This window comes from Hemiscyllium ocellatum, chromosome 4 (assembly GCF_020745735.1).
Source record: "Hemiscyllium ocellatum isolate sHemOce1 chromosome 4, sHemOce1.pat.X.cur, whole genome shotgun sequence".
NCBI lineage: Eukaryota > Metazoa > Chordata > Chondrichthyes > Orectolobiformes > Hemiscylliidae > Hemiscyllium > Hemiscyllium ocellatum.
In genome coordinates this window covers 44,853,628-44,880,794 of record NC_083404.1, presented here as the reverse complement: position 1 = coordinate 44,880,794, position 27,167 = coordinate 44,853,628, and the positions used below count along the sequence as shown (strand labels likewise).

Below are 27,167 nucleotides of genomic sequence, written 5' to 3'. Positions count from 1 at the left end.
TCTATAATCTCATATGTGTGCAACACCTGATGTTCATATTTTCATCTTATTGTGAATGTTGTGGGATGCTCATGTCAGTTGGTACTCACATTAACTTGCACTTGACAGGAGTGTTCGATTCTCTGGTGTTTTATGCTTTTCCAAAAATGTTTCTTCCCCCTCCAAAAATAATTCTGTTTGGAATGCTGAAGTATCCCAGCCGTGTGCAGGTTCCAAAAGCAAACGAGCACATGCCTACCCTGTATTTACTAAAGGTCCTTTTTAAATGATGGCCCTTTGTTCTCCCTCTGGCTTCAGTATTGACATGTTGAAAGTCTGAGTTTTTTAAAGAGGCTGGGCCTTCACAAAAATATCTGTTTTCGGGTCAGAAAACACTCCGTGGTCTAAATGTTATGTTGGAGAATGTCAGGATTTCCTGGATTTAAGGATGTATCTTTAAAATATTTCATTTTGTTTTGTTAATTCAAGGAAAGCATTTTACATTTGGATTATCCTAATTTGGGAATAACGATTTACCTCACATATAACAGATTAGTGTTTTATCTTTCCTTTTTGCTGAACAGACAGATTCTTGGAAACTGCAGATTAACATAATAGTTATTGTTCCACTATTTATGTATTCTGAATAGTATATTGATTGGTTACTTTCCTATGTTTGTCTGAATTCCTTAATCTGTAGAGACACATGACTAGTGAGATAGTGGACTGCCACTAACAATAGTCAGAAATCTCTTAAACTAACCACCAAAGAGACATACAATATCTGCATAAATGCAGTGTTGCTGCTCATTTTGCACCCATTTTCAAGCCACTCTTGAACTCTTCAATTCCCAATACAAGATACACAGTCTGTCTCTGAATGTCGCCAGAAGAAAACACATCTATAAACCCATGCCAATTCTGCCACATATTTCAGCGCTATGTATGTTGAAAGAGGAACTCTGGAGTGCATATATTTTCAAATGTTATGACACACCTCTGGAGAAGGTGAGACTTGAACCTGTGACTTCTGTCTCAGAAGTAGGGACACTATCACTGTGTCACCCTTAAAGCTTGCATTTATAGATACCTTATAATCAATTTGTTCAGAATACACACCACTGGAGCAGATAGGCCTCCTAATTTAGAGGTAAGGACATTGCCATTGAAGCATAAGAGTCCCCAGGATGCTGAAATATGTTGAGCACTTCTCAGCAGCTGGCAGCTATCTATCTTAAAAGTCTGCCGTTGCTGAGGAGACACTATACCAGCTAGGTTGTCCCAACTCAGACTTTGAGAAACTATGGCATTCAGTATTTGACAACAAAGACCTCCACAGGCTAACAAACATCTAATATTCAGAACATCTGTCATCACTGCACTCCTGTCCAATGGTGACACCTGGTCTGTGTATTAGCAACACATAAGAGCTTTCAAGAAATGCTTTTGGCTCCTGCAAAGTCTTTGTCACATTCTCTGCATTCGATTGGATGGTTGTTAGAAAATGCTACTGTCCTTCTTGAAACCTGATGTACACGTATTTAGGCAAAACTGTAAAATCGGTTTCAGTAGACTGATACCATGTCCAGATAATGAAAATCATCAGCTCTTGTTTTACCTTTTCTAAATTGCCAACCTTCCAGGGCAAGACAAAGTAAATACTACAAAGGCAGTTTGAAGCTCTATTTGTTCGTGGTATTAATAACTGAGAGAAGTTTGTTACCAGTTGTTCAGGATGTCACTAACTTGTCCATTAAGCTGCATTATACTTTGAATCATAACTCTTTATTGATGAGGCAAGTCAGTGACAGAGAAGGAAAGAAATGGAAGCAAATCCTGCACTCTAGTACCACCAGCTTTTGGGACCTGTTGCCCCTTGTGACCAAAGATCTACCGGCCCACCCTGAGCAGACATCATCCTTGAATCAGAAAACAACCACCGATGAAAACATACCTTGATTTTAATATTCCCATTCTTCAGTGTAATTCCTTCCACGATCTTGCCCATCCTCATCTATATAAATTCATAAACTCCTCCAGTCCCACCATCCTCTGAGACTGAGCAGGTGTTTAATTCTGTTTTTTTGTGGAGCCACAGTTTTTTTTAGCTGAGCCATTGGCCACTGTGCCTTCAGCTGCCTGGGTGCTAAATTCCAGAATTTGTTCCTGCTCCTTACTTCACTGCCTTTTAAGATGCTCCTTAAAATTTACCACTTTAACTGAGCTGTTGATCACCTTTCTGACTATTTCCTCAAATGGCTCAATATCAAATCTATAGTTGTAACATGCTTGTGAAGTGTCATGGGATATATATAAAAACATTCAAATTGTTGTACGAATGCAAGTTGTTGCTGTTGTTCAGGATACTGTTTTGGTCAAACATAGAGCTGAGAGAAAGAAAATATTATCTTGGGGACTGTGAACATTGTCAAGCACAAATATGTCACTATTTGGAAGAAAAAACAGGTTAATTACCCCTGTGTTCTGGCCAATATTTATATCTTAGCCAGCGTCGCCACTGATGCTTAGTAGCAGCGGTGCGTACTATCTACAAGATGCACTGAAGAAATTCTCTAAAGATCCTTAGACAGCACTTCTCAAACCCATGACTACTCCCATCTAGAAGGACTAGGGCTGCAGTTATGGAACACCACCACCTGCAAGTTGGTTCCGAGCCAATCACCATCCTGACTTGGAAGTATATCGCTGTGTCAAAATCCTGGAACTCCCTCCCTAAGGGCATTGTGAGTCAACCTACAGCATGTGGACTACAGCAGTTCAAGAAAGCAGCTGACCACCACCACTTTTAAGGGCAACTGGGGATAGGCACTAAATGCTGACCAGCCAGTGATGCCCATGTCCTACAAGTGAATAAAATGAAACATAATGAGACTGTCTACACAGCATCATTGGTAGCTATGTCTTCAGCTGCCTGGGCCTCGCATTCTAGAATACCTTCCCTTCAACACTCTTTTTCATTTTTCTTCTTTAACATACTCCTTAAAATGTCCCTCTTTGACCAAGTATTTTGTTGTCTGCCCTAATATCCCCTTGTGTGGCTCAGTGCCATATTTCGTCTCCTGTAAAGTACCTTACAACATTTCATTACAGTACATTATTAAAATAGAAGTTGTTTTTGTGAAAGGTACTAGAAAAATCAAACTGTTTCTTCTCTAATTAAATAACTGGTAAAAGAATAAAACACTTCAAGGAGCAAAGTCTCTATATACCAATCCCTTATCCATCTTTTCTGTTCATACCTATCTCAGTTAAATGAGTAACATATGTTATTGAATTGCAGAAATCATGATTTATTAATTTAAGTCTTGCATGGCCTAACTATATATAACCAAAGTGTGAAATCCTTTTTGCAAGAGTTTTGTACAAATGAGAGAGTCATATGGTAACCAATTCAGAATCTTGGTCTGTGGCTTTTCAGCAAGTGTTCTAACCTAAATAGGGTGGGAATGCTCAAGCTTAGTGATTTTTGTTTTGGTGATGAACAATTAGCCATGTTTTATTGGCATTGTATTTAGATGAATAATCAGCTTTTCAAGATCTCAGTGTTGCACTGCAATTTGTTCATTGCAATGAAGCAAATTACATTAGTAAGCTACTACTGCCATATGCATAGTACAGCTTCCAGGAGAAAAGGATTGAGCCCAGAACTGGAAACAATACTCCAGCTAAGGCTGAACCAATGTTTTAGACAATCTCAGCCTAACTTCCTTGTGTTTGTACCCTCTTAATAAACTACAGGATACTGTATGCTTTATTAATCGAAGAATGTCTATAGTGGAGGTAGAGGCCATTTGGTCTGCTGAAACTGCACTGACTCTCCACAGAACATCACACCCAGACCCACTGCCCTCTGATCCATGGTTACCCCCATTTCCCATGGCCAATCCACCCAACCTGCACATCTTTGGACTGTGGGAGGAAACTGGTATGCCTGTGGAAACCCACACAGACACAAGGAGAATGTGCAAACTCTGCACAGACCCAAGACAACCAAGGCTGGAATTGAACCTGGGCCCCTGGTAATTTGAGATAATAATGCTAACCACTGTCTTATCAGCCATTCACCAACAACTCTCTTAATCTGTCCTGTCACCTCCAATGATGTATGTACATATACAGCCAGGCTCCTGTGCCCTGGCATCTCTTTTACACTATGTCTTTGAGTTGACCTTGCTGCTCATGGTCTTCCTACCATAATTGAATGGCTTCACATTTCTCCAGACTGAACTTTATCTGTCACCTGTCCACCCATTTCATCAACTTGTCTATGTCCTTTTTTTGTACTTGGACTCCCTGAATGAACTGTAACACAGTTACAGTTATTTCCTGCATTTCTTATTATCAGAGAATGGGGATGGTGAAAAATGTGGAGAATGGAAATGCAAAAGGGTTGTCCCTTTGTGCCAGAGTTAATCTGTGGAATGAACAGGATTGTCTTAATGAAGCATGCAGGTAGAAAATCTGTTAGTGGGAGGACTTCAGGAGATACTGTGGTTTGACATAACTGAATTTTGAACACTCAAACCCATTTCTGCTCTGACTTTTGCAGATTTGTACTTTGTTCAGGGTTACTGAAATGTGATCGCTAAATTAAATAACTGGAAAAGATATTTGACCGCGTTCCTCTGTGAGTCTTTATGAATTTTCTCATGCACTTTGATGCTGTTTACCTTATTAAGAATACACCCTGCCATCGTGTGCTATTTTGTGCTTAGCAGCAGTGGAAGTGTTTGGGGCCAAATCTTCTGGGGTTCATGCCATATTTTAATCATATTTAAAATCCAGCTCCACACCACTTTCAGGAGCTGAGTTGCACAATTTCAAGGAAACACTTCAGAATGTGATTCCTTTCATTAAATAGCTTCACAAGCAATTTTAGTTATTTTGCGGCCTATCTGGTGCAGAATTGAACTTATATGCTTAAACCAGTATTTACCTTCAAGTGAATGGCTTGTTACATCCTTTAGGAAATTGTCTGCTAATGATTTAAGGATTCAAGAGGTGTAGAAAAAGCCTCTTGTTTATGGCCAAATCCTGATCACTATTGACTGGATGACTGAAGCACTTAGTGGCATTAAAAAAACACTTCTGCTCAATTAGTTTCCAGCCAAAAGGCTTTAATTTATCAGCAGCGGCTTGAGAATATAATCACATAGAAGTATGCTGGTATTTAAGGAAGTAAAGCTAATTCAGTAATAGCAGCCTGTAAGGTTACACTGGCCTATTACTTTGGAGGAAAACAAACCACATGTTTTTGCCAGCTAACTTAATTTTAATGTTTTATGATATGGTTCTAGTACCTCTTGGAGTTGGCAGAGTTTGGGAGTTAGAAGAGTTAGGGGACATGGAGCGAGATTATATAAAGAACCTATTGATCAATTGCAAACCATGACAAAAAAGGGCTTGACATATATTTTCTCAAATGCTATTTCTTACCATGTGTATGATATTAAGTTGAATATAGGATGAATACATGAGAACGGGTTATATAAACAGTGCTAGTGCTGCCAGCTTTGTTTTATGCTTTTTAGTACATCTGAACTCATAATGATCATGTTGCATATTTCAGCACCATAAATAAAGGGACTATATTTCCATGTGGAATCAATTAGCAGCTTAAGGATTGGCTTCTCTTTTGCTCTGGAAGCTGTCCAGATTGGATGTTTATGTTGTAATCTTGTGATCATATAGCTTTTGCTTACCATGCAGGACAGTCTTCAAGTGCGGTTATTTTAGGTAATGTGACTTCCACCGTTGACGTAATATCCCATGTTCTTTCAAGGAATGCATATATTTTTCTTAGGAAACTATTCTGAATGACTTTTAAGAGAAAATAATGACTCTGTACTATATCTTTTATCCTGTATATTGTGCTTGATCTGTATTGTGCTAAGTGTTTTATTTTAAGTTGCTTAATACTGATCTTAAGTCAGAAAGCAAGGTGTGCATTTATAATTTACTAACTGAAGCAGCACTTCTATAACTACATAGTTCCTGTGAGGGATGCAAGAATGACCTGAGGTGACTTCCTTTAATTTCCTATCCTCCTTTCTGATAACATGTCATAGAACTCGTCTTCTGGCTTTGGGATATAATTGGATGGGGTGTTAAATGAGCATCTGATCACAATTCACTACACAGTTTAAAAGAAGTAACAAACAGACCCAAATTCCAGTCTTCCCAAAGTACCTATTTAGGGAGAGTTCGCTGTAGTCATTACATATTGTTCGATGTCACCACAGCCTTAGTGGGTTCATTAGCATTTCCTTACTTATTCTCTGGCTTTTTTCAAAACACGCTCAGTCTACATCGGAATGTAGTCCACCCAGTTGACTTCTCTTCTGGTTTTGTCCTCAATATTTGCTTAAGTTGTTGCCAGGGCAAGGCTGTTGGGTTTCATTTCCAATTGGCTATTTTTCTCTCACTACCTGTAGTTTGCAATGCGTTTGATTGCTGAACTCCCACTATTGATCTAATCCACTTATAGGCCTTTGTATCTATCCAGTTATTTATTATGAATATTGTAGATGAACATAGTTTAAAAATGATGTGGAGGAGCTGGTTTTGGACTGGGATGGACAAAGTTTAAAAATCACACAACACTAGGTAATAGTCCAACAGGTTTATTTTGAAGCACTAGCTTTCTGAGTGCTGCTCCTTCATCAGGTAGCTATGGAGCAGGACCATAAGACACAGAATTTGTAGAAAATGATTACAATGTCATACAACTGAAATCATATACTGAACGAAACCTAGATTGCTGTTAACTCTTTCACCTTTTAGAATGGGTTGCAGGTTTCGGTTTATTAATATGTAAATCGCAGAACTTTAAGTCACGTCTCGAAATCTCAGTTCAGACATCTCAGCTTAGACAATATTTGCTGAGTTACTTGAGTACCTGCCACATATATGGTACTCCACCCACCGTGTACGCGGCAAGTACTCATGTGACTCGGCCAATGTTGTCTATCTCATATGCTGCAGGACCAAGCAGACACTACAGCAACAGATGAATGGACACCGTGCAACAATTGCCAGACAGGGGTGTTTCCTCCCAATCGGGGAACATCTCAGCGGTTAGGGACACTCGACCTCCGATCTTCGGGTGACCATCCTCCAAGGCTGACTTTGGGATACACAGCCTGTGGAATGGCCAAGCTGAGGCTGATAGCCAAGTTCGGTACACATGAGGTTGGCCTCAACTGGGATCTTGGGTTCATTGTCACTCTACAGGTGACCCCAGTACACTATACACTCTCTCTCTGTCGCGCTCTCTCTCTCTCTCTGTCGCTCACACACACTCACACACTCTTACATACTCACACACTCACGCAGACCTCTCTCATACACATGCTCTCTCTCATACACACACACACAAAACCACCCCTCACACACACCCTCTCACAAGCTTATACTTCATCACACTCACAACACTTTACCAAGCATGTACACGTGCAAACACACTGTCTCACGCGCACTCACACGCATGCACTCACACTCTCTCTTTCTCTCATCCACATGGACGCATGTATAAGTCTATGAGGTGAATTTGCATTTGCAGATACGTTCTATTTTGCTCAAAAGGTGCATAATCTGCAGGCAGTCAATTCATGTAGCATTTTATAAATTCCACTTTGGAAATAGAACCACTCTGACTCAAGATTGAGATACAGACAGACTTTAACCTCACACCTTTAATGCGTTGTCTGAGCTGTGATGTCATTTTTAAAAATAAAACCTTAAATTATGTCAAGAATGTGACTTAAAAGGAGTTCTGCGATTTGCATAATAATGGACTGAAACCTGCAACCCATTCTAAAAGATGAAAGACTTGAACAGCGATCTAGGCTTGTTCAATATATCATTTCAGTTGCATGGCACTGTAATTGTTTGCTGTGCCCTATGATCCTGTTCTACAGCTACCTGCTGAAGGAGCAGTTCTCCGAAAGCTAGTGCTTCCAAATAAATCTGTTGGACTATAACCTGGGTTGTGTGATTTTTAACATAGTTTAAAAAGACTAATGTCATCAAATGCTTCAGTATTGCTTGTACTTTAGAGACACATCTGTCGAATGCAACTAGCGTTGAATACATTAGGTGAGAAATTTAGACACAATTTGTCAAATGTTGCTGGAATAACTTTGGAAGTCAAGAGATTTCACTGAACTTTCTCTTGTCTTTTTTTTACATTTAGCTGTTAAACTCTCAGGGACTATTGAATATGGAGAGAGTCCATGACAATGTTAGTCGTGTTGAGTTGTTGAATTAAACATCTTTCTTGCAGAGGTTATTGAGTGACCTCTTATCTCCAATTCCCCAGCCCCCAGATTCTCACCATTGGATTCCTGCCACATAAGTCCTCATTGCTGCAGTCAAAAATATTGAACAATCTCTTCATTACTTGATTGGATGAACTCTGACTTTCTAGTGGCCTTTTCCCCCTATATGTCTCCCACTTTTTTTTTACAAGGAGAAAACAAATAAACTAAGATACAGAGGAATCTCTATATCCTCATACCAGAATTACAACAGTTAATATTTAGATGCAGCCAGTGATTTGGAAGTGAAATAGAATATTGTTGTTTATTGCAAGGATTTGAGTCTAAAAGTAAGGAGACTTTGCTTCTGCTGTACTGGGAAATGGTGAAAGTACTATGTAGAGTTTTGATGACCTTAATAAAGAAAAGATATAATTGGAATAGAAGCAGTGCAGAAAAGGTACACTAGGACTGATTCCTAGGATGAACAGGTTATCTTGCAAGGAAAGGTTTGACAAGTTGGCCCTATATCCATTGGAGTTTGGAGAATGAAAAATAACCTTCTTGAAACATCAGATCCTGAGGAGATATGATATCATAATCTGAAAGTATGATTTCATTTATGGGAGAGATTAAAACACCGTGGGGCGGCACGATGGCTCAGTGGTTAGCACTGCTGCTTCACAGCGCCAGGGTCCCAGGTTCAATTCCAGCCTCGGGCAGCTGTTTGTGTGAAGTTTGCACATTCTCCCCGTGTCTGTGTGGATTTTCTCCGGGTGCTCTGATTACCTCCCACAGTCCAAAGATGTGCAGGTTAGGTGAACTGGCCATGCTAAATTGCCCGTAGTGCTAGGTGCTAGTCAGAGGGAAATGGGTCTGGATGGGTTACTCTTCGGAGGGGCGGTGTGGGCTGGTTGGGCCGAAGGACCTGTTTCAGCATTGTAGAGATCTAATCTACAATGGCTGCACGGTGGCACAGTGGTTAGCACTGCTGCCTCACAGCGCCTGAGACCCGGGTTCAATTCCCGACTCAGGCGACTGACTGTGTGGAGTTTGCACGTTCTCCCCGTGTCTGCGTGGGTTTCCTCCGGGTGCTCCGGTTTCCTCCCACAGTCCAGAGATGTGCGGGTCAGGTGAATTGGCCATGCTAAATTGCCCGTAGTGTTAGGTAAGGGGTAAATGTAGGGGTATGGGTGGGTTGCGCTTCGGCGGGTCGGTGTGGACTTGTTGGGCCGAAGGGCCTGTTTCCACACTGTAAGTAATCTAATCTAATCAAACTAAGCTCACAGATTAAAAATAAGATGTCTCCCGATGGAGATGGCAAGAATTGCTTTTTTTCTCTCAGAGAATTGCAAGTCTCTGGAATTCAGTTCCACAGAGTACAGTAGAGGAAAAGACATTGAATATTTTTAAGGCAGAGGCTGATTGAGGCTTGACTACCGAATGAGTCAAAGCGCGTTGAAGTCAGCAACAAAGTGGAGGTGAGGTCATAGACTTATTGCATGGTGGAACAGTCTCAAGGGCTGAATGGCTTACTTCTGCTCCTAATTCATATATTCATGTGTTGATAGCTGCTGAAAGTAAATGCACTTTTGTGAGTTGTCCCAACAGTTTTACTCCTGGCTTTTTCTTGCAACAGTGAAATTACATCTTTCATTCCTGGGTTAGGAGCCTCCAAGGCAATGCTGGGGACTGTCGGCAAAGTTACCACTGAACCTCTAATTGAATCTTACCCCACAAGGAGTGGAATATTAGTTCTCCAAGGTTTATTCTCTGCCAGTCCCTTGAACTGAGAAGGATGCTTGCCACAGAGAATATCCCTTAGTAAGAAACTGTGCGTACAGTCTTTTAAAGTCAGGAGGCTATGGCGTTGCAGCTACCACACATGCGTTCAAACTGACAGCGACTGTGCCTCTCTTATAGCCTGCCATTGGTATATTGGAAACATGTGCAGGTTGATGATTAACTTTCATAACTGTATATGAACACACCTTCCATGGTCATCAAGTCCAACTGGCCTGTTTTTGTATTGTAACCACTTTTTACTGTGGTCAGATTGTATATGTAAATAAATGAACGTTACTAAAAGTTTTTTTGAAATGTGGGAAGGCAGGTATTCCATAAATTTACTTGTTGCTTTCCCCAACAATGGGAATCTGTCAAACAAGAAGCAGTAATTGTACAATTACTGCAAACATACTTTTTACTAATAGTTGGTTCGGCTGCTTTAATTTGCCTGGTTTCTTGTAGATTTTGTTTTCAAGTATTATTCACACTCTAGCCACTCTTCCTTTACCACCAATGGTACTGATTGTTTAAAAGAACATAACAAATAGGAGCAGGAGTAGCTCATTTGAGCCTGCTCCATCATTCAATAAGATTCTGGACCTAGGTACCTTGTACCTAAGATGATGTCGTAAGTGGCATAAACTTTTCACTACTCATTTGTGTGCATGGGACGATAAAGCTAATTCACTTCAATTCTATCCAATTCTTCCTGTACTATTTCTGTATCACCGAATTCCCTTAGTGTCCAAGCATCCATTGGGGCCAAGATTGTGGCGCTGGAAAAGCACAGCAGGTCTTGCAGCATCCGAGGACTGGAAAAATTGACGTTTCGGGCAAAAGCCCTTCATCATGAATCTCCAGCATCTGCAGTACTCACGTTCGCCTAAGCATCCATTGGTGTCTACGTTAAACATACTCAACAGTTGAAAACCCACCACTCTCTGGAGAAAGAATATCGAGGATTTACAACCCCTAAGTGAAAAGAAATCTCTCCAGTCTCCATCCTGATTGGCCAATCCCTGTGATTAGACTGTGATTCCAGCGGGGGGAAACATTTTCTCAGTATCTAACCTTGTCAAGGTGCTGAACGTTTTCAATGATTCAATTAGATCTCCTCTTGTTCCTCTAAACTGCAGGGAGTATATATCTAAAATACTCAATCATTGCCATAGGATCATCGCCTCATTCTCAGAATCAATCTAGTGAATGTTCTTTGCAGTCCTGTATCCTTCCTGAGGTAAAGTGACCAAAACTTAGATAGCAGTACAGATGTGGTCTCCCTAATGCAATTATAGCAGACTTTTTAAATTCATATTCCAATCGAATTTTGCCAAAACTAACATGTCATTTTCCTTCTTAATTGCCTGCTGTACTAACATGGTAACTTACTGTGATTGCTGAGTATTGTGTTACAAACTCTAGCAGGGTCATCTAAGCATCGACACAGGGAATGGCAGAAGGTTCAGTTGGTGATGGACAGGGCCATAACAATCCAAGGGTGATCGTGTTTTATTGATGTCCACATGAAAGGTCTGCCAATAATTGATCGCCATCAGCAGGAAACCTGGCCCAAATTCCTCCTCATTGTTTGTTTCCTAAATATTTCTTCTTCTTAACATATTGCATTTTACATATTCTCCAAGTATTATAAGCTCAGAACTTTGGTAAGAATTTTGTGAAACCATGTTCAATGATGATGCCTGAAATCTTTTTTGTTCTTCTCAATTTTAGGCTTTGACACCTCCTTTGAATGATAGATTCAACTGATGAGTCCACTTGCTGAAGAAACAGAACCTTTTGGCCAACTTTGACAGCTGAGTACATCTCTATTGATGGGACTCGAAGGAGTTAAATGGTGTTGTTGATAAGATCAATGGGTTCGCAGGAACAAACAGGGGAGGAAGAACCTTGCCAAATGGCTATGATGGCGCCCCCAAGCAGGCGTTTGAGGAACAGGCCGGTTGTGAAGGATCAAAAAGAGAATGTAGATACAGAGCTTCGGGAAGACAGAGAGGCAGAAAACTTCAGCGGATTACATCATGCCCAATGCAATGGAGATGACGGAGATGAGAAGAAGGCTGAAAAATTTACTTGCCGCATTTGTGAAAAGAGCTTCACTTTCCTTAGTGTGCTGTCAGTTCACATGCGAACCCATACTGGTGAAAAGCCTTACAAGTGTCCATATTGTGACCACAGAGCTTCTCAGAAAGGGAATCTTAAAATTCACATCCGGACTCACAAAATCGGAGACTTGAGTGAGGGGAACAAAACAAATTTGAGAGAGCAACAGCCCAATGAGTTCAATGCTTTGGAGAGTGTTAATATTCCCACCAGCTCTGCACAGAGCACCTCATCTCGCAGCCTGGCACAGAATGGATTAACAAAGGCAGAGAATGGCAAGATTGTTCTAAGGCGGCTTAAGAAAGAGAAGGAAATTCCCCTAACTGCCAGTGAGAGTGCCTTCGCATTCCAATGTTCATGCTGTAAAGGAAGGTTTGAGAAGCAGGACCAATTAGATCAGCATGTACAACTTCTGCACAAGTCATACAAATGCAAACTATGTGAGTATGTCACGCTAAGAGACGACGAATTGCTTAGCCATATAGAAAAAGTTCACATTACCGTGGAGAAGCCAAATAATGAAGGTGAGAGTGACAGTGTCGAACAGCCAGCCAGTGAGTTCATGTGTGAAACATGCCATCAGACCTTCAACCAGTCCTGGTTTTTAAAGGCCCACATGAAGAAACATAATGGCTCCTTTGAATATAGTTGTCATGTCTGTGGACGCAAGTTTAAGGAACGTTGGTTCCTCAAGAACCACATGAAGGTGCATGCCACGAGGAGTAGAAACAAAAACAAAGTCAGTAAAGCTGACTCTGAGGGTTTAGTCACCATTAACGATGTGGTACAAGAACACAGAATGAGCATTACATGCTCACAGTATCAAATCTGTATGAAATGTGGTTACTTGTTCCCAAGCAGAGAAAGCTTAAAAGAACACGAGAAGTTGCACATTAGAACATTTGAGGAGTGCACTGAAGAGCGGGTAAAGACTGTAAGGGAGGCAGTGATGAATGGCACCACCAAAAACTGCACAAAGGACAATTTCCTCAGGTCTCTGAACTTGAGACCATCTGTGTCAGTGGATACTTTTACAAGTCGCTTGTTTGCTAAGGGCATTGCTGAACTGGACCCTGTGAGTAGCTATCAAGCTTGGCAGTTGGTCACAAAGGGAAAAGTCATAGAACTCACTGGGTCGGACAAGGGTGTTCCAGAGGCAGATATCATGTGTGATAAAGAAAAGGGAGCATACACTTTCACTGATACGGAGAAGCGCAAACGGGAACAAGACACTCAAAACAGTAGCTGTCCAAAGAAACGCAATAGGACAAATAGTACACAAGAGAAAGAGAGTCAGTTAGCCAGCTCTGGGGAAAGCAACAATGGCGCAGATATCAGACCCACATTACGTCATGGGAAGAGATCTTCACAGAATAAAAGTACAGAGTGTTTGGAATGTGGGAAAGCATTCCGGACCTATCATCAGGTGGTGCTGCATTCCAGAGTGCATAGAAAGAACAGGGGCAGATGTGAAGGTGGACAGGTTGGCCAGGATGTAAAGCCTGGTTCCACAAGTGAAGCAGACTCGACTTCAACCAGCCGGCCCAGTACTCCGGGCTCGACATCAGCCCCAGAAGACGCACCGGGGCTGGAAGGGGAAGACGTCGACAGCTCTGAAGAGGGTATAGAGATGCAATCAGTTAGTGATGCACAGGCACAATCAGAAAGAGGTAAGCAACTACCAACGGAGTCCCAGTGGTTTATTGCTGGGTTTTTGCACATCCTATTGGAAGGGTACATACATCTACCATTAGAAGAAAATATGCTTGGGTTAAAGTGGTGTTCTGATAGGACTTCTCACCTGATCAGTTGCAATCCATTTAATTTCTATCTAGCCTCTCACTCAGCACCCTGGATGTAATTGAGCTCAGCAAAAACTTGCTGTCCATTTTCTAGCTCACATCCAGTCCTGTTCAACAAATGCCCCTGTGAATGCAGAATCAAGTAACACTTAAGCTTTAAAGTTTCCATCCTTATTTGCAAATCCTTCCATGGCCTTATCAGGCTCTATCTACATAAGTCCATGCAGTTCCACAACCCTCTGATTAGAGACAAAAAAAAATTGCAGATGCTGGAATCCAAAGTAGACAAACAGGAAGCTGGAAGAACACAGCAAGCCAGGCAGCATCGGGAGGTGGGGAAGTAAACGTTTTGGGTATTCATCTTTCTTCAGACCTGAGAAAGGGTTAAAACCCGAAACATTGACTTCTCCACCCTCTGATGCTGCCTGGCCTGCTGTGTTCTTCCAAGCCTCCTGAGTTCTGTACTCCTCAAATTCTAGCTTCTTGAACATGCCTGATTTTCTATCTCTAACCATATGCCCTCAGCTGTATAGGTCTCTAGGTTCTAGAGTTTCTTTCCTATAGCTCTGTGGGCTTTGTTTTTAAGATGACCCATTAAATGTACTTCTGTGACCATCTGCCCTGAAGGTTTCTTTATGTTTCAGTGGAAAGAGAAGAGGACAGAAGAGGCAGATGCAGCTGAATGACCAGTCCCAGTCTAGCTGACAGAGAAATTCATGAGCTCCTGAACTTATTGTTAAATGTCAGGGTAAAGAAGACCAAAGAATATAGGTTAAGAAGTCAGATTATGGTGGAGAAGATAGGGTCCATCCTTGCATCAGAGGACTCTAATGAAATAATGCATGACTGAATTTCTAATTTTGTATTTCTAAATACAAAACTTGTGAGGATAACAATTCTACGGAGGACTGTAGTAAATTTCTGGAGGACATGAGTAACTCTGTAGAATGTGATAATAATTGGCAAATTCATTTCAATTTTGCTATGTGTGAGGTATTATTATACCTTGGTAACAAAATCTAAGATCTCACGATATTTGGAAAATAGAGGATTTGAAATGGAATTGAAGACCCACGGGGATTGGGGGTACAAATTCACAAAATCATGAAAAGGAGTGAAACGGGTTAATAAGACTATCAGAAAAAAGAAACAAGCACTAGGATTTATTTCTAAAAGAATAGAATTGAGAGGTAGAGGAGTTATGCTAAACTTGTGCAGAACCTTGGATGAACGCTTGGAATATAGTATAGTTGTATTCAATGTAATGTGAAAATCAATATAGAGACACTGCAGTGGGTGGATAATGATTTGCCAGAATGTAACCAGAACTCTGAGGTTATAAGTACCTTGAAATGACATTATTACAATCTGCAAGCATGCAGCTGGAATCAGAATGGGCAATATTAGTTGCCTATCCACCCGAATCTACCTAATCTAAATGAGATGGATTTTACACCTACCTGATCACATTGGTTGCATCTAAAAGTTTAGGTCATGCACTTTGGCAGGAGGAACAGAAGAGCTGAATATTACTTGGAGTCAGAGTAGTCTGCATTACAGAAAAAGTTTTGCTGTTTTACCTCATGCTGACAAATCTTCTCCACCACCCTTTTCATCCTGCCTGTCCTTTTGAAAGGATTCACCCTGAATATTTAGATTCCAGCTTTGATCACTTTGTATCCATTTCTCCATAAGATTATACACATATTAAATTATATTTGTGCCATTAACATTTATTTTCTTCTGAATCCAATGTGCATTTAAGAACTATTAATTTTGCATTTTAGCCATTTTTCCCCTTTCATCCTATTTTTTATTTATGCTTGTACACGCTGTTCCTTCCTGTCTCAGTCTGGGTATCATTATTGAAATGGTTGCCTTGCAATGCTGCTATAAAAAACTATTTTAATCAATGTGTACAGTCATATTGTAGAGCATTGGGACATGACCCCAGGGCTTCTGGCCCTGTTTGCTTTGTAGCGTATGTATCCCCTCTTCAGAATTGTCCTTCCCTCTAATCAGTTTAAAGTTCTCATTACAGCCCTAGTTATTAGTCGCAAGGACACTAGTCCCAGCACAGTCCAAGTGAAGCCTGGCCCATTCTGGGCTCCCTTCTGCCCAGGACTGTTGCCAGTGCTCCATGAATTGAAGCACATTCCTCCCACATTGATCTTAAAGCCAAAAATTCATAATGTGCCAAAAAATAAATCACCCAATCTTCCCCCTGGTTCTTCTGGCAATCATCTTTAATTTGTGTTCACCAGTTACCGATTCTCCTGCCAGTGGTAACAGTTTCTCCTTATTTATTCTATCAAAACCCTTCATTTATCAAACTGATTCATGTCCAGAACAATTTAGAGAAGCAGCATGGCACAGTGCAGTAGTGATTGTGACAAGTTGGGCATCATTTAGAACATATTATTGCATTTCCTTTCTAATCTTCTTCATTGTGACATAAAACATGATGACAGTTTGCAACATGAAGGTACATGAAAAGTAAGTGCACTGCACTTTGTCAATAAATATATTCACAAAGGTTACAGGCGCTGATGTGTCATTAACAAGCTGAGTTACAAAAGCAAATGTTAAAATCTAGCTGCTTGTAACACATCTGTCAGTTATCATTTGCTGTTATTAACTTCTGGGGTTTAGTCTATGCTTTTTTCAGCAGCGCAATCAAACATTTAAATTTAACTCTGATTTTTTCATAAATCATTACTTCCGTCAAATTCAGATACTGTAATATTGCTGAAGTGCATTTTCAGTTCTGATGAGGGCCAAGGAATTAAATGCAGTGTAATGTATCAGTCAGTTCTCCATCCCCACCCTACTAGTGTATATAATGGTAGTGCGACTATTAGCACTGTACTAATCTCATTTCTAAATCTCAATATCAGCCTAATAAGATGTATTAATAAAGCTTTGACATGAATCCATTCTTGCTGAATTTATAAAACTCTTTGAATTCTTAAAAGGGAAGTTTCTGCTACAGTAATTGGAATTGAGCTGATTTTAGATGAAGAGTGAACAAGTTGACAATTGGGGGAAAGATATTGCCAAACAGTACTGTAGATTAAAGAAAGAATTTGCATTTGAATAGTTCCTTCCATATCCTAATGTGTCTTACCACCAATGAAGTATTTTTGCAGTTTGTTCTCTGATGTAATACGGGACAGTGACAGCCAATAAGCACACAGCAAGCTCCCACAAACAGCAATCTGTTGTGTGTGATTGGCTGCCACATTTCCCAAAGTGATTGCACCTTAAGACCTTTAGGCATAGAAGCAAAAGTAGACCATTCAACCCATGCGGTCGTTCAGTGAGATCATGGCTGATCTGATAATCCTCAATTCCACTCTTCTGCTTTATCCTCATAACTCTTAATTATCTTAATGATGAGAACTCTTTGTATCTTAGCCTTGAAAAGCTTATCAACCCTCTTTGATAAATAATTCCACAGATTCACCACTCTGTAGGAGAAGAAATTCCTCCTCATCTTGGGGCGGCACCATGGCTCAGTAGTCAGCACTGTTGCTTCACAACGCCAGGGACCCGGGTTTGATTCCACCCTCGGGCAACTGTCTGTGTGGAGTTTGCACTATCTCCCCATGTCTGCCTGGATTTCTTTCTGCTGACCAAAGGTGTGCAGATTGAGTGGATTGGACATGGGAAATTGCCCCATAGTGTTGAGGGAGGTGCAGGGTGGATGAATTCGTCATGGGAAATGTAGGGTAGGAGATGGGTTTGGATAGGATGCTCTTCAGAGGGTCAGTGTGCATCGAATGGGCTGAATGGCCTGCCTCCACACTGTAGTGATCCTATGATTGTATTGCTGTCTTAAATAGGTGAACCTCCACTCTGAGATTGTGCCCGCTGGGGCCAGGGTGTGTGTATGTGTATGTATGTATGTGTGTGTGTAGGCACCTACATCTGCTCTCTCCCCAAAAACCTATTCATCGGACTTGGAGAGAAAGAATATCCAGAAGAAGAAAGAGATAATCACCTTATTGGGATTGTATTATAGACCCACTAATAGTCAGTGGGAAATTGAGAAACAAATTTGTAAGGAGATCTCAATTTTCTCTAAGAATAATAGGGTGGTTATGGTAGGAGATTTTAACTTTCCAAACATAGACTGCCATAGTGTTAAGGGTTTAAATGGAGAGGAATTTGTTAAGTGTACAAGAAAATTTTCTGATTCAGTATGTGGATGTACCTACTATAGAAGGTGCAAAACGTGACCTATTCTTGGGAAATAAGGCAGGGCAGGTGACTGAGGTGTCACTGGGGGAGCACTTTGGGCCAACAACCATAATTCTAATAGTTTTAAAATAGTGAAAGAAAAGGATAGATCGGATCTAAAAGTTGAAGTTGGAGGAAGTTGATGGTGTTAGGCAAGAACTTGCAAAAGTTGATTGGAGGCAGACATGGGATGGCTGGATAATGGGAAGCTTTTAGCAAGGAGATAACCAGAATTCAGAGACAGTATATTCCTGTTAGGGTGAAAAGAAAGGCTGGTAGCTGTAGGAAATGCTGGATGATCAGAGAAATTGAGGGGTTGGTTAAGAAAAAGAAGGAAGCATTTGTCAGCTATAGACAGGAGAGCTTGAGTGAATCCTGAGAAGGGTATAAAGGCAGTAGGAGTACGCTTAAGAGGGAAATCCAGAAGGCAAAAAGGGAACATGAGATAGTTTGGGTAAATAGAGCTAAGGAGAATCCAAAGGGTTTCTACAAATACATTAAGGACAAAAGGGTAACTAGGGAGAGAATAGAGCCCTTTAAAAGATTAGCAAGGTGGCCTTTGTGTGGAGCCACTGGAAATGGGGGAGATACTAAATGAGTATTTTGCATCAGTATTTACTGTGGAAAAAGGTGTGGAAGATATAGACTGTAGGAAAATAGATGGTGACTTCTTGAAAAATGTTCATATTACAGAAGAGAAAGTGCTGGATGTCTTGAAATGCATAAAGGTGGATAAATCCCCAGGACCTGATCAGGTGTACCCTAGAACTCTGTGGGAAGTTAGGGAAGTGATTGCTGGACCGCTTGCTGAGATATTTGTATCATTGATAGTCACAGGTGAGATACCAGAAGACTGGAGGTTGGCTAATGTGGTGCCACTATTTAAGAAAGATGGTAAGGACAAGCCAGAGAACTATAGACTGGCAAGCTTGACATCAGTGGTGGGCAAATTGTTTGAGGGAAACCTGAGGGAAAGATGTACATGTGTTTGGAAAGGCAAGGACTGATTAGGGATAGTTAACATGGCTTTGTGCATGGGAAATCATGAGTTTTTGAATAAGTAACAAAGAGGATTGATGAGGGCAGAGAGGTAGATGTGATCTTTATAGACTTCAGTAAGGCATTTGACAAGATTCCCCATGGGAGTCTGGTTAGTAAGGTTAGATCTTATAGAATACAGAGAGAACTAGCCATTTGGATATAGAACTGGCTCAAAGGTAGAAGACAGAGCGTAGTGGCGGAGGGTTGTTTTTCAGACTGGAGGCCTGTGACCAGTGGAGTGCCACAAGGATCAGGGCTGGGTCCACTACTTTGCATAATTTATATAAATTACTTGAATGCGAGGATAAACGGCTTAGTTAGTAAGTTTGCAGATGACACCAAAGTTGGAGGTGTGATGGACAGCGAAGAAGGTTACCTCAGATTACAACGGGACCTTGATCAGATGGGCCAATGGGCTGAGGAGTGGAGATGGAGTTTAATTTAGATAAATGTGAGATGCTTCATTTTGGAAAAGCAAATCTTAGCAGGACTTATCCATTAAATGGTAAGGTCCTTCAGAGCGTTGCTGTACAAAGAGACCTTGGAGTGTAGGTTAATAGTTCCTTGAAAGTAGAGTCGCAGTTAGATAGGATAGTGAAGAAGGCATTTGGTATGCTTTCCTTTATTGATCAGAGTATTGAGTACAGGAGTTAGGAGGTCATGTTGCGACTGTACAGGACATTGGTTAGGGCCGCTGTTGGAATATTGTGTGCAATTCTGGTCTCCTTCCTATTGGAAGGCTGTTGTGAAACTTGAAAGGGTTCAGAGAAGATTTGCAAGGATGTTGCCAGGGTTGGAGGATTTGAGCTATGGGAAGAGGCTGAATAGGCTGGGGCTGTTTTCCCTGGAGCGTTGGAGGCGAGGGGTGACCTTATAGAGGTTTATAAAATCATGAGGGGCATAGATAGGATAAATAGACATAGTCTTTTCCCTGTTGTGGGGGAGTCCAGAATTCGAGGGCATAGGTTTAGTGTGAGAGGGAAAGATCTAAAAGAGACCTAAGGGGCAACCTTTTCATGCAGAGGGTGGTATGTGTATGGAATGAGCTGGTCAGAGGAAGTGGTGGAGACTGATACAATTGCAACATTTAAAAGGCATCTGGATGGGTATATGAGAAGGAAGGGTTTGGAGGGATAGGGCTGGGTGCTGACAGGTGGGACTAGATTTGGTTGAGATATTTGGTCAGCATGGATGAGTTGAACTGAAGAGTCAGTTTCCGTGCTGTACGTCTCTATGACTCTATGACTTCATTCCTGATGAAGGGCTTATGCCCGAAACGTCGAATCTCCTGTTCCTTGGATGCTGCCTGACCTGCTGCGCTTTTCCAGCAACACATTTTCAGCTCTATGACAAGCAACCTGCTTCTGGACCTCACTCCCAATTGAAGTCCATGGAAGCTAACTCAGAGTGTGCACCACCAGCAGCGAACCAAGATCAATGTTAATTAAATCCTATTCCCATATCCTCTTCAGGTGATGAGGATTTGGGACATAGTCTGTCTCCTTGTATCTCTTCTGTTCTCAACCAAAAGGCAAAAAAAAGATTTATTAGTCAGCTTGACAGCTCAGAACTTTTCAAAGGCCAGTTTTGACCATTATTAATTTACTAAAATTCTTGCCAAACCAAGTCTTACTTTTATGAAAATGCCTTACATGGCCATCCAAGTAAGAGATCATTTGAAATACAATCCGACACTCTCCATGAAAAACATTGGGACAATCCTGGTGTATAAATTCCCAGTTTTATTCAAAAGCAGTTTAATTTTGATAGAAGTTGACTCTATTTCCTGAAGAAGGGCTCATGCCCGAAACGTCGATTCTCCTGCTCTTTGGATGCTGCCTGACCTGCTGCACTTTACCAGCAACACATTTTCAGCTCTATTTCCCACTGCACTGCTCTGCTTTCATGTTTGTGGTACATTCGTGGTGAGCCATTGACAGTGGTCGCCTTTCCTGGTCTGCTGTTTCCATTTCTGACTTTCTTTCTATGTGCACCATTTGGTTAGATTTCTCTTTCCTCCTCGTTTTATAAACATCGGCTGCAAAGTCATCCGTTTGCATTTCTTTTAATTCTGAAATACTACAGACTGTTTACAGCAGACCATTTCTCAGCTGGTTGTGTCAATTTTGTTTTCCACGTGGGCTCTTCCCATCTCTCTCTGTGTCTAACCCCATCTATACCTTTCTCCCTCTTGAGTTTATCAAACTTCCTCTTGCATATATCAATACTGTTCACCTCAATCACTCCCTGCGGTAGCACATTCCAAATTTTAACCACTCTGTCAGTGAAGTGGTTCTTCCCTATTTTATTGGTGGCTGTCATATATTCATTCTGATCTCACCTGTTGAGATATTCCATCTCCAACTATGAAAGCAAAAAGTGCCCCAGTCTGTTGACATATTTCTGATAGATAAGACTGTAAGATGTTGGTGCAGAAAGCCTATCAAATCTGTCCTGTCATTCTGTGAGTTGGTTGCTAATTTGCTGATGTTCGACTCCACTTTCCTGCCTTTTTCCCACAACCTTTGATTCCCTTTACGAAGTAAAAATCTGCCTATCACAGCCTTGAAAATATTTAACGACCCAACTTATCAATGTAAGAATTTCCACAAATTCACAATTGTCTAGAGAATAAATTGCACTTAATCTCTGTCCTAACTGGGTGACCCCTTACTTTGAAGTGCAGTCTCTAATCCTCGACTCCACCAGAGGAGAAAATAGTTTCTGTGCACTGACCCTGTCAAGCACCCTTGTACGTATGTATGAATCATACATGTTTCAATAAGGTTACCTCTCATTCTTCAAAGCTCCAGTGAGTACAAACCCGAGCTCCTCAACTTCTCGTAAGAAAATCCCTCCATACCAAAGATCAACTTAAAAACCTTTTCTGGACTACCTCCAGTTCCAGTGTATCATTTGTTAGATAAGGGGAAGAACAATGTTCACAGTATTCCATGTGTGGTCTAACTAGTTTTAGGTATTACCTTGCAGTTCAAGTTTCAAACTAAAAAATAATTTTGCACCTTCTCTAGTGCGTCTAGTCTTGAAATGAAAAGTCTTTGACAAACAGGATTAAGGAAAATCCTCAGGCTTTTTATACATATGTAAGGAGCAAGAGTGTGGTTGGGAAAAGGGTAAATCCACATAAGGTCAAGGGAAGGAATTTATGCATGGAGCCAGAGGAAGTAAGTGAATACTTTGCATCAGTACTCACAAAGGAAAAGAATGTGGTGGATGGTGAGTCTTGAAAGGGGTATGCTGATATTTTGTGGGCATGTCAGGAGGTGGTGGGTTTTTTTTAAAAAAAAATTAAGTCCCCAGGGCCTAATGGGATCTATCCCAGAATTCAGAGGGAGGCAGGTGAGGAAATAGCTGGGGCCTTGTACAAAATCTTTGTATCCTTTTTAGTCACAGGAGAGGTCCCAAGAGATGAGAGAACAGCTAATGCTGTTTGTTTGTTTAAGAAGGGCATCAGGGATAATCTGGGAAATTACAGGCTGGTGAGTCTTATGTCAGTGGTAGGGAAATTATTGGAGAATATTCTTACAGATATATTTACTCAAATTTGGAAAAGCATGGACGTCTTAGGGATAGGGGTTTTGGCTATGTGTGGGGAAGGTAGTGCCTCTCAAATTTGATTGAATTTTTTTCAGGAAATGATAAAGATGATTGATGAGTGCAGGTGTCAATATGGACTTTCGAATGGCCTTTGACAAGGTCTCTCATACCTGCTTGATACAAAAGGTGATGTCATGTAGGATCCAAGGTGAACTGCTCAGATGAATACAGAACTGGCCTAGTCATAGAAGACAGAGAAGAGCAGTGAAAGGATGTTTTTCTGACTGGAGATCTGTGACTAGTGGTGTTCCACAGGTATCAGTGCTGGGAACCCTGTTAAAAGCAAATCACAGTGGATGCTAGAATCTGAAACCAGTTTTGACAAAGGGTCAGTTAGACTCGAAACGTCAGCTCTTTTCTCTCCTTACAAATGCTGCCGGACTTGCTGAGATTTTCCAGCATTTTCTCTTTTCTGAGAACCCTGTTGTTTGCAAGATATATGAATGATTTGGTGGAGGATGTAGATGGCCTAATGTGTACATTTGCAGATGACACAAAGATTGGGGGAGCTGCAGACAGTAAACAAGATTGCTAGAGGATACAGCATAACATAGATAGGTTGGAGGAGACAATGAGGTCTGCAGATGCCAGAGATCAGAGTTGATGAAGGGCTCTGGCCTGAAACGTCAATTTTCCTGCTCCTCAGATGCTGCCTGACCTGCTGTGCTTTTCCAGTAGCACACTCTCAACATAGCTAAACTGGAGACTTGGACAGAGAAATGGCAGATGGAGTTTAAACCAGACAAATGTGAGATGATGCATTTTGGAAGATTTAATGAAGGAAGAAAGTATATAGTAAATAGCAGAACCCTTAGTAGCGTCAGCATATGGAGGGATCTAGGCATACACTTTTCTGAGAGTAGGAACACGTGGATAAGGTGGTCAAGAAGGCATATGACACACTTGTCTTCATTGGTCTGGGTGTAGAGTGTAAATATTGGCAAGTCATGTTGTAGCTTTATAGGACTTCAGTTAGGCTACATTTGGAATATTGTGTACAGTTCTGGTCACCACACAACCGAAGGATCACAATCCCTACAGTGTGAAAACAGGCCCTTTGGCCCAACATGTTCACACCAACCCTCTGAAATGTAATCCACCCAGGTCCATTCCCCTACCTTATATTTACCCCTGACTAATGCACCTACCCTATACATCCCTGAACACTATGGACAATTCACCTAAACTGCACATCTTTGGATTGGGGTAGGAAACCGTAGCACTTGGAGGAAACCCATGCAGACACGGGGAGAATATGCAAACTCCACACAGACAGTCGCCCAAGGCTGGAATTGAACCCAGGTCCCTGGTGCCATGAAGCAGCAGTGCTAAACACTGAACCACTGTACCGGCCTTACGTGGAGGCTTTGGACAGAGTACAGAAACAGTTTACCAGGATGTTGCCTGGTTTTGAGAGTATTAACTATGAGAAGAAATTGGACAAACTTGCTTTGTTTTCACTAGAACATTGAAGGATGAGGGGTGACCTGATAAAAGTTTACAAAATTATGAAAGGCTTAGCTAGAATGAATATTTGGAGTCTTTTTCTCAGAATACAAATGTTAATTATGAGGTGGTGTGGCTTTATGGTAAACAGGGGTAAGTTTAAAGGGAATGGAGAGGCACGTTATTTTTACAGAGGGGTGGTAAGTGCCTGGACTGTGCTGCTTGAGGAGATGGTGGAGGCAGATAAAATAGCAATGTTTAAGAAGCATCTTGACAGGTATATGAATAGGCAGGGAATAGAGGGATAGGGATAAGGCCTCGTGGCAGTACAGTCTTGATGGGCCAAAGGGCCTGTTTCTGTGCTGTACTGCTTTTTCATTTTTGTTTTCTGTTCTCTTAAGAAGTGTTCACAGCACTTAAGGTCCATTAGGCAACATTTTGATAGATAATCTGATATTTTATGCCAAACAAATCAATTAAAGAAATGCGCGCAAAATGTTGCAGCAGCGAGAGATCTGAAATACAAACAAAGTGTTGGAGAAACACAGCAGGTCTGGCAGCATTTATGGAGAGAAAACAGTTAATGTTTCGAGTCCAGTGACTCTTTGTTTCTATATTAACAGATGCTGCCAGACCTGCTGAGTTTAACACTTCCCGTTTATCATTAACAAATTAGAATTTGGCTACATAAATGTTATTGTTGTACAGGGCAACTTTTTGATGTGCAACAGAACGATGTGGCACTTTAGGCTACAGTGATAACCAAAGGGCCTTCAATATACTGTGTTACCATAGAACATCAGAAATGTTTTATCTGTAGCATAATTTTGATATTTCTTTATCCGCTTGACAATCTGCCTGAATTCTAACAACACGCTTGGATGTAGTGTTGGCCACCATAATGACCACTGTGTGACCTCATAGAGTGTACTATAGTGAGGTAACTTTAACTCTGGGAGGTAGTGTGGCACATACCATTTCAATGCAGTCACAGATTGAAAATCACTCACTGATTTCACTGGAAGGAAAATCAAGAGAATTTTTTTACTCATTTGCAGAATGTGAGGGTTGCTGGTCAGGCCAACATGTATTGTCCATCCTTGATCACTGAATGTTTGTTAGTGCACTTTAGAGGACAGATAACAGTCAATCACATTGCTGTGCATTTGGAATCATACAGGCCACACCAGATAAAGACAGTGGATTTCCATTTTTTAACTTCCTCAGCTGTTGTGGTGGGATTTAAACTCAAGTCTTCAGATCATTAGATCTCTATAAGTGCTTTCCAAACTTTTTTCACTATGAACCAATTTGAAGGCTTGAGAATTGTCACAAGCCCTTGGTGAGAACTGCGAGAGGGAAGTGGATGACTGGTGAGATGACCTCTAATATGGAGGGGACAGAGTTTTGTGGCAGCCATAGCTGCCTAAGAGCCCGCAGCTTGCAGACCACTTGGAACTCTGAGCCCCAAAAACATAATTGTGGAATATCAATATCTATTGACATTGACCATCTTAATTTATTCAAGTTTACCCCTCCATCCAAGTGTCAGAGGTATTCAAGGTTCGAAACATGGAATCCAAGTACTTTGCTGATTTTCAGAACACTTGTGAATGTGATTAACTTTGGAATGATCCACCAGTGATGTGCTCTGAAAATGATAGATATTTTAACCCTTCAGTTATTCTGATATCTGGAGACTCAGTTATGATCTAACTCTATGTCTAAAGTATTACTGGTGGAAACTGCACAAATGTTTCAGCACCTTTTAGCTTTTTAGAACAGTCCTTAAAATTTGCTCCTCAGAATAATGAAAAGAAGACACAAAAACATTATTTCTGAAATTCTAGAAAGCTGGTTGGTAAAAAATAGAATCAATCCATTCAATCTTTATGCTCTTTTAAATGTGTTTATAGAATTACACATTACAAGTATACACATCCAAACCAAACACCCAGAGTTTCAATCTCCATCTATTTATGAAGATTGAAACGAATAACCAGATAGCCACATTTATCATATAATCAAACACAATTAATAATCAATGTATATTATTTCCTTAAACTCATTTTATATTTCACTAATGCACTTTTCTGAAGTAGAAATAAACATATTCATTTTTAAAAAATTATTAGCGTACATACCAACATTAACCTTACATTTTACTCACAAAATGTTTGGTCAGAAAACAGCAAAAAATGATTCAGTGATTCAAACTTAGTCCTTACATGCAATTTCTTAGGCTTTTGACTGCTATTTACGCAATACAAATCCTTACATGTTTTTCTCTGTCAATAAATGCATGCCTAGCCGGTGATGCTCACATCCCATGAATACATAAATAAAGTTCAAGTGCAATCTATTACTACCTTAGCTTATCATAGAATCCTTGCAGGACATTCATCCCAACAAGTCCACACTGACCCTCAAAGACCACCCCATCGTCCCTTCCATTTCCCATGAATGATCCATCTAACCTACACTTCCCTGGACACAATGGACAATTTAGCATGGCCAATCCACCTAACTTGCGCAGCTTTGGATTGTGGGAAGAAACCAGAGCACCCAAAGTAAACCCACACAGATACAAGGAGAATGTGTAAACTTGACACAGTCACCCAAGGGTGGAATCAAACCCGGGTCCCTGGTGCTTTATTAATCATCATGACTGAATTTGTGGCAATAGGAGATGGTTACTAGAATATTTGTACTGTATTTGATTTTAGAATTTATTTTCAAATCCCTCCGTGTCCCTCTATCCTCACTATCTGAAATCTCCTCCAGCTCCACATCCCTCTTTTGTGTTCATCTGAATCTGGCATGCTATGCACCCAGAGGTTTAAACGTGCTT

The 27,167-nt window shown here is 40.9% G+C and overlaps 1 protein-coding gene across 2 annotated transcripts in view; it reads left to right on the top strand.

Annotated features, from left to right (window-relative positions):
- znf516 (zinc finger protein 516) overlaps window positions 1–27,167 on the top strand; it is a 152,189-nt gene that overhangs the window by 70,745 nt on the left and 54,277 nt on the right. For both annotated transcript variants that reach the window (XM_060823113.1, XM_060823115.1), the window contains one exon: window positions 11,778–13,837. In XM_060823113.1, coding sequence (XP_060679096.1) covers window positions 11,899–13,837 — 1,939 coding nt within the window. In that variant the 5' untranslated portion in view covers window positions 11,778–11,898. The remainder of the gene's footprint in view (window positions 1–11,777; window positions 13,838–27,167) is intronic.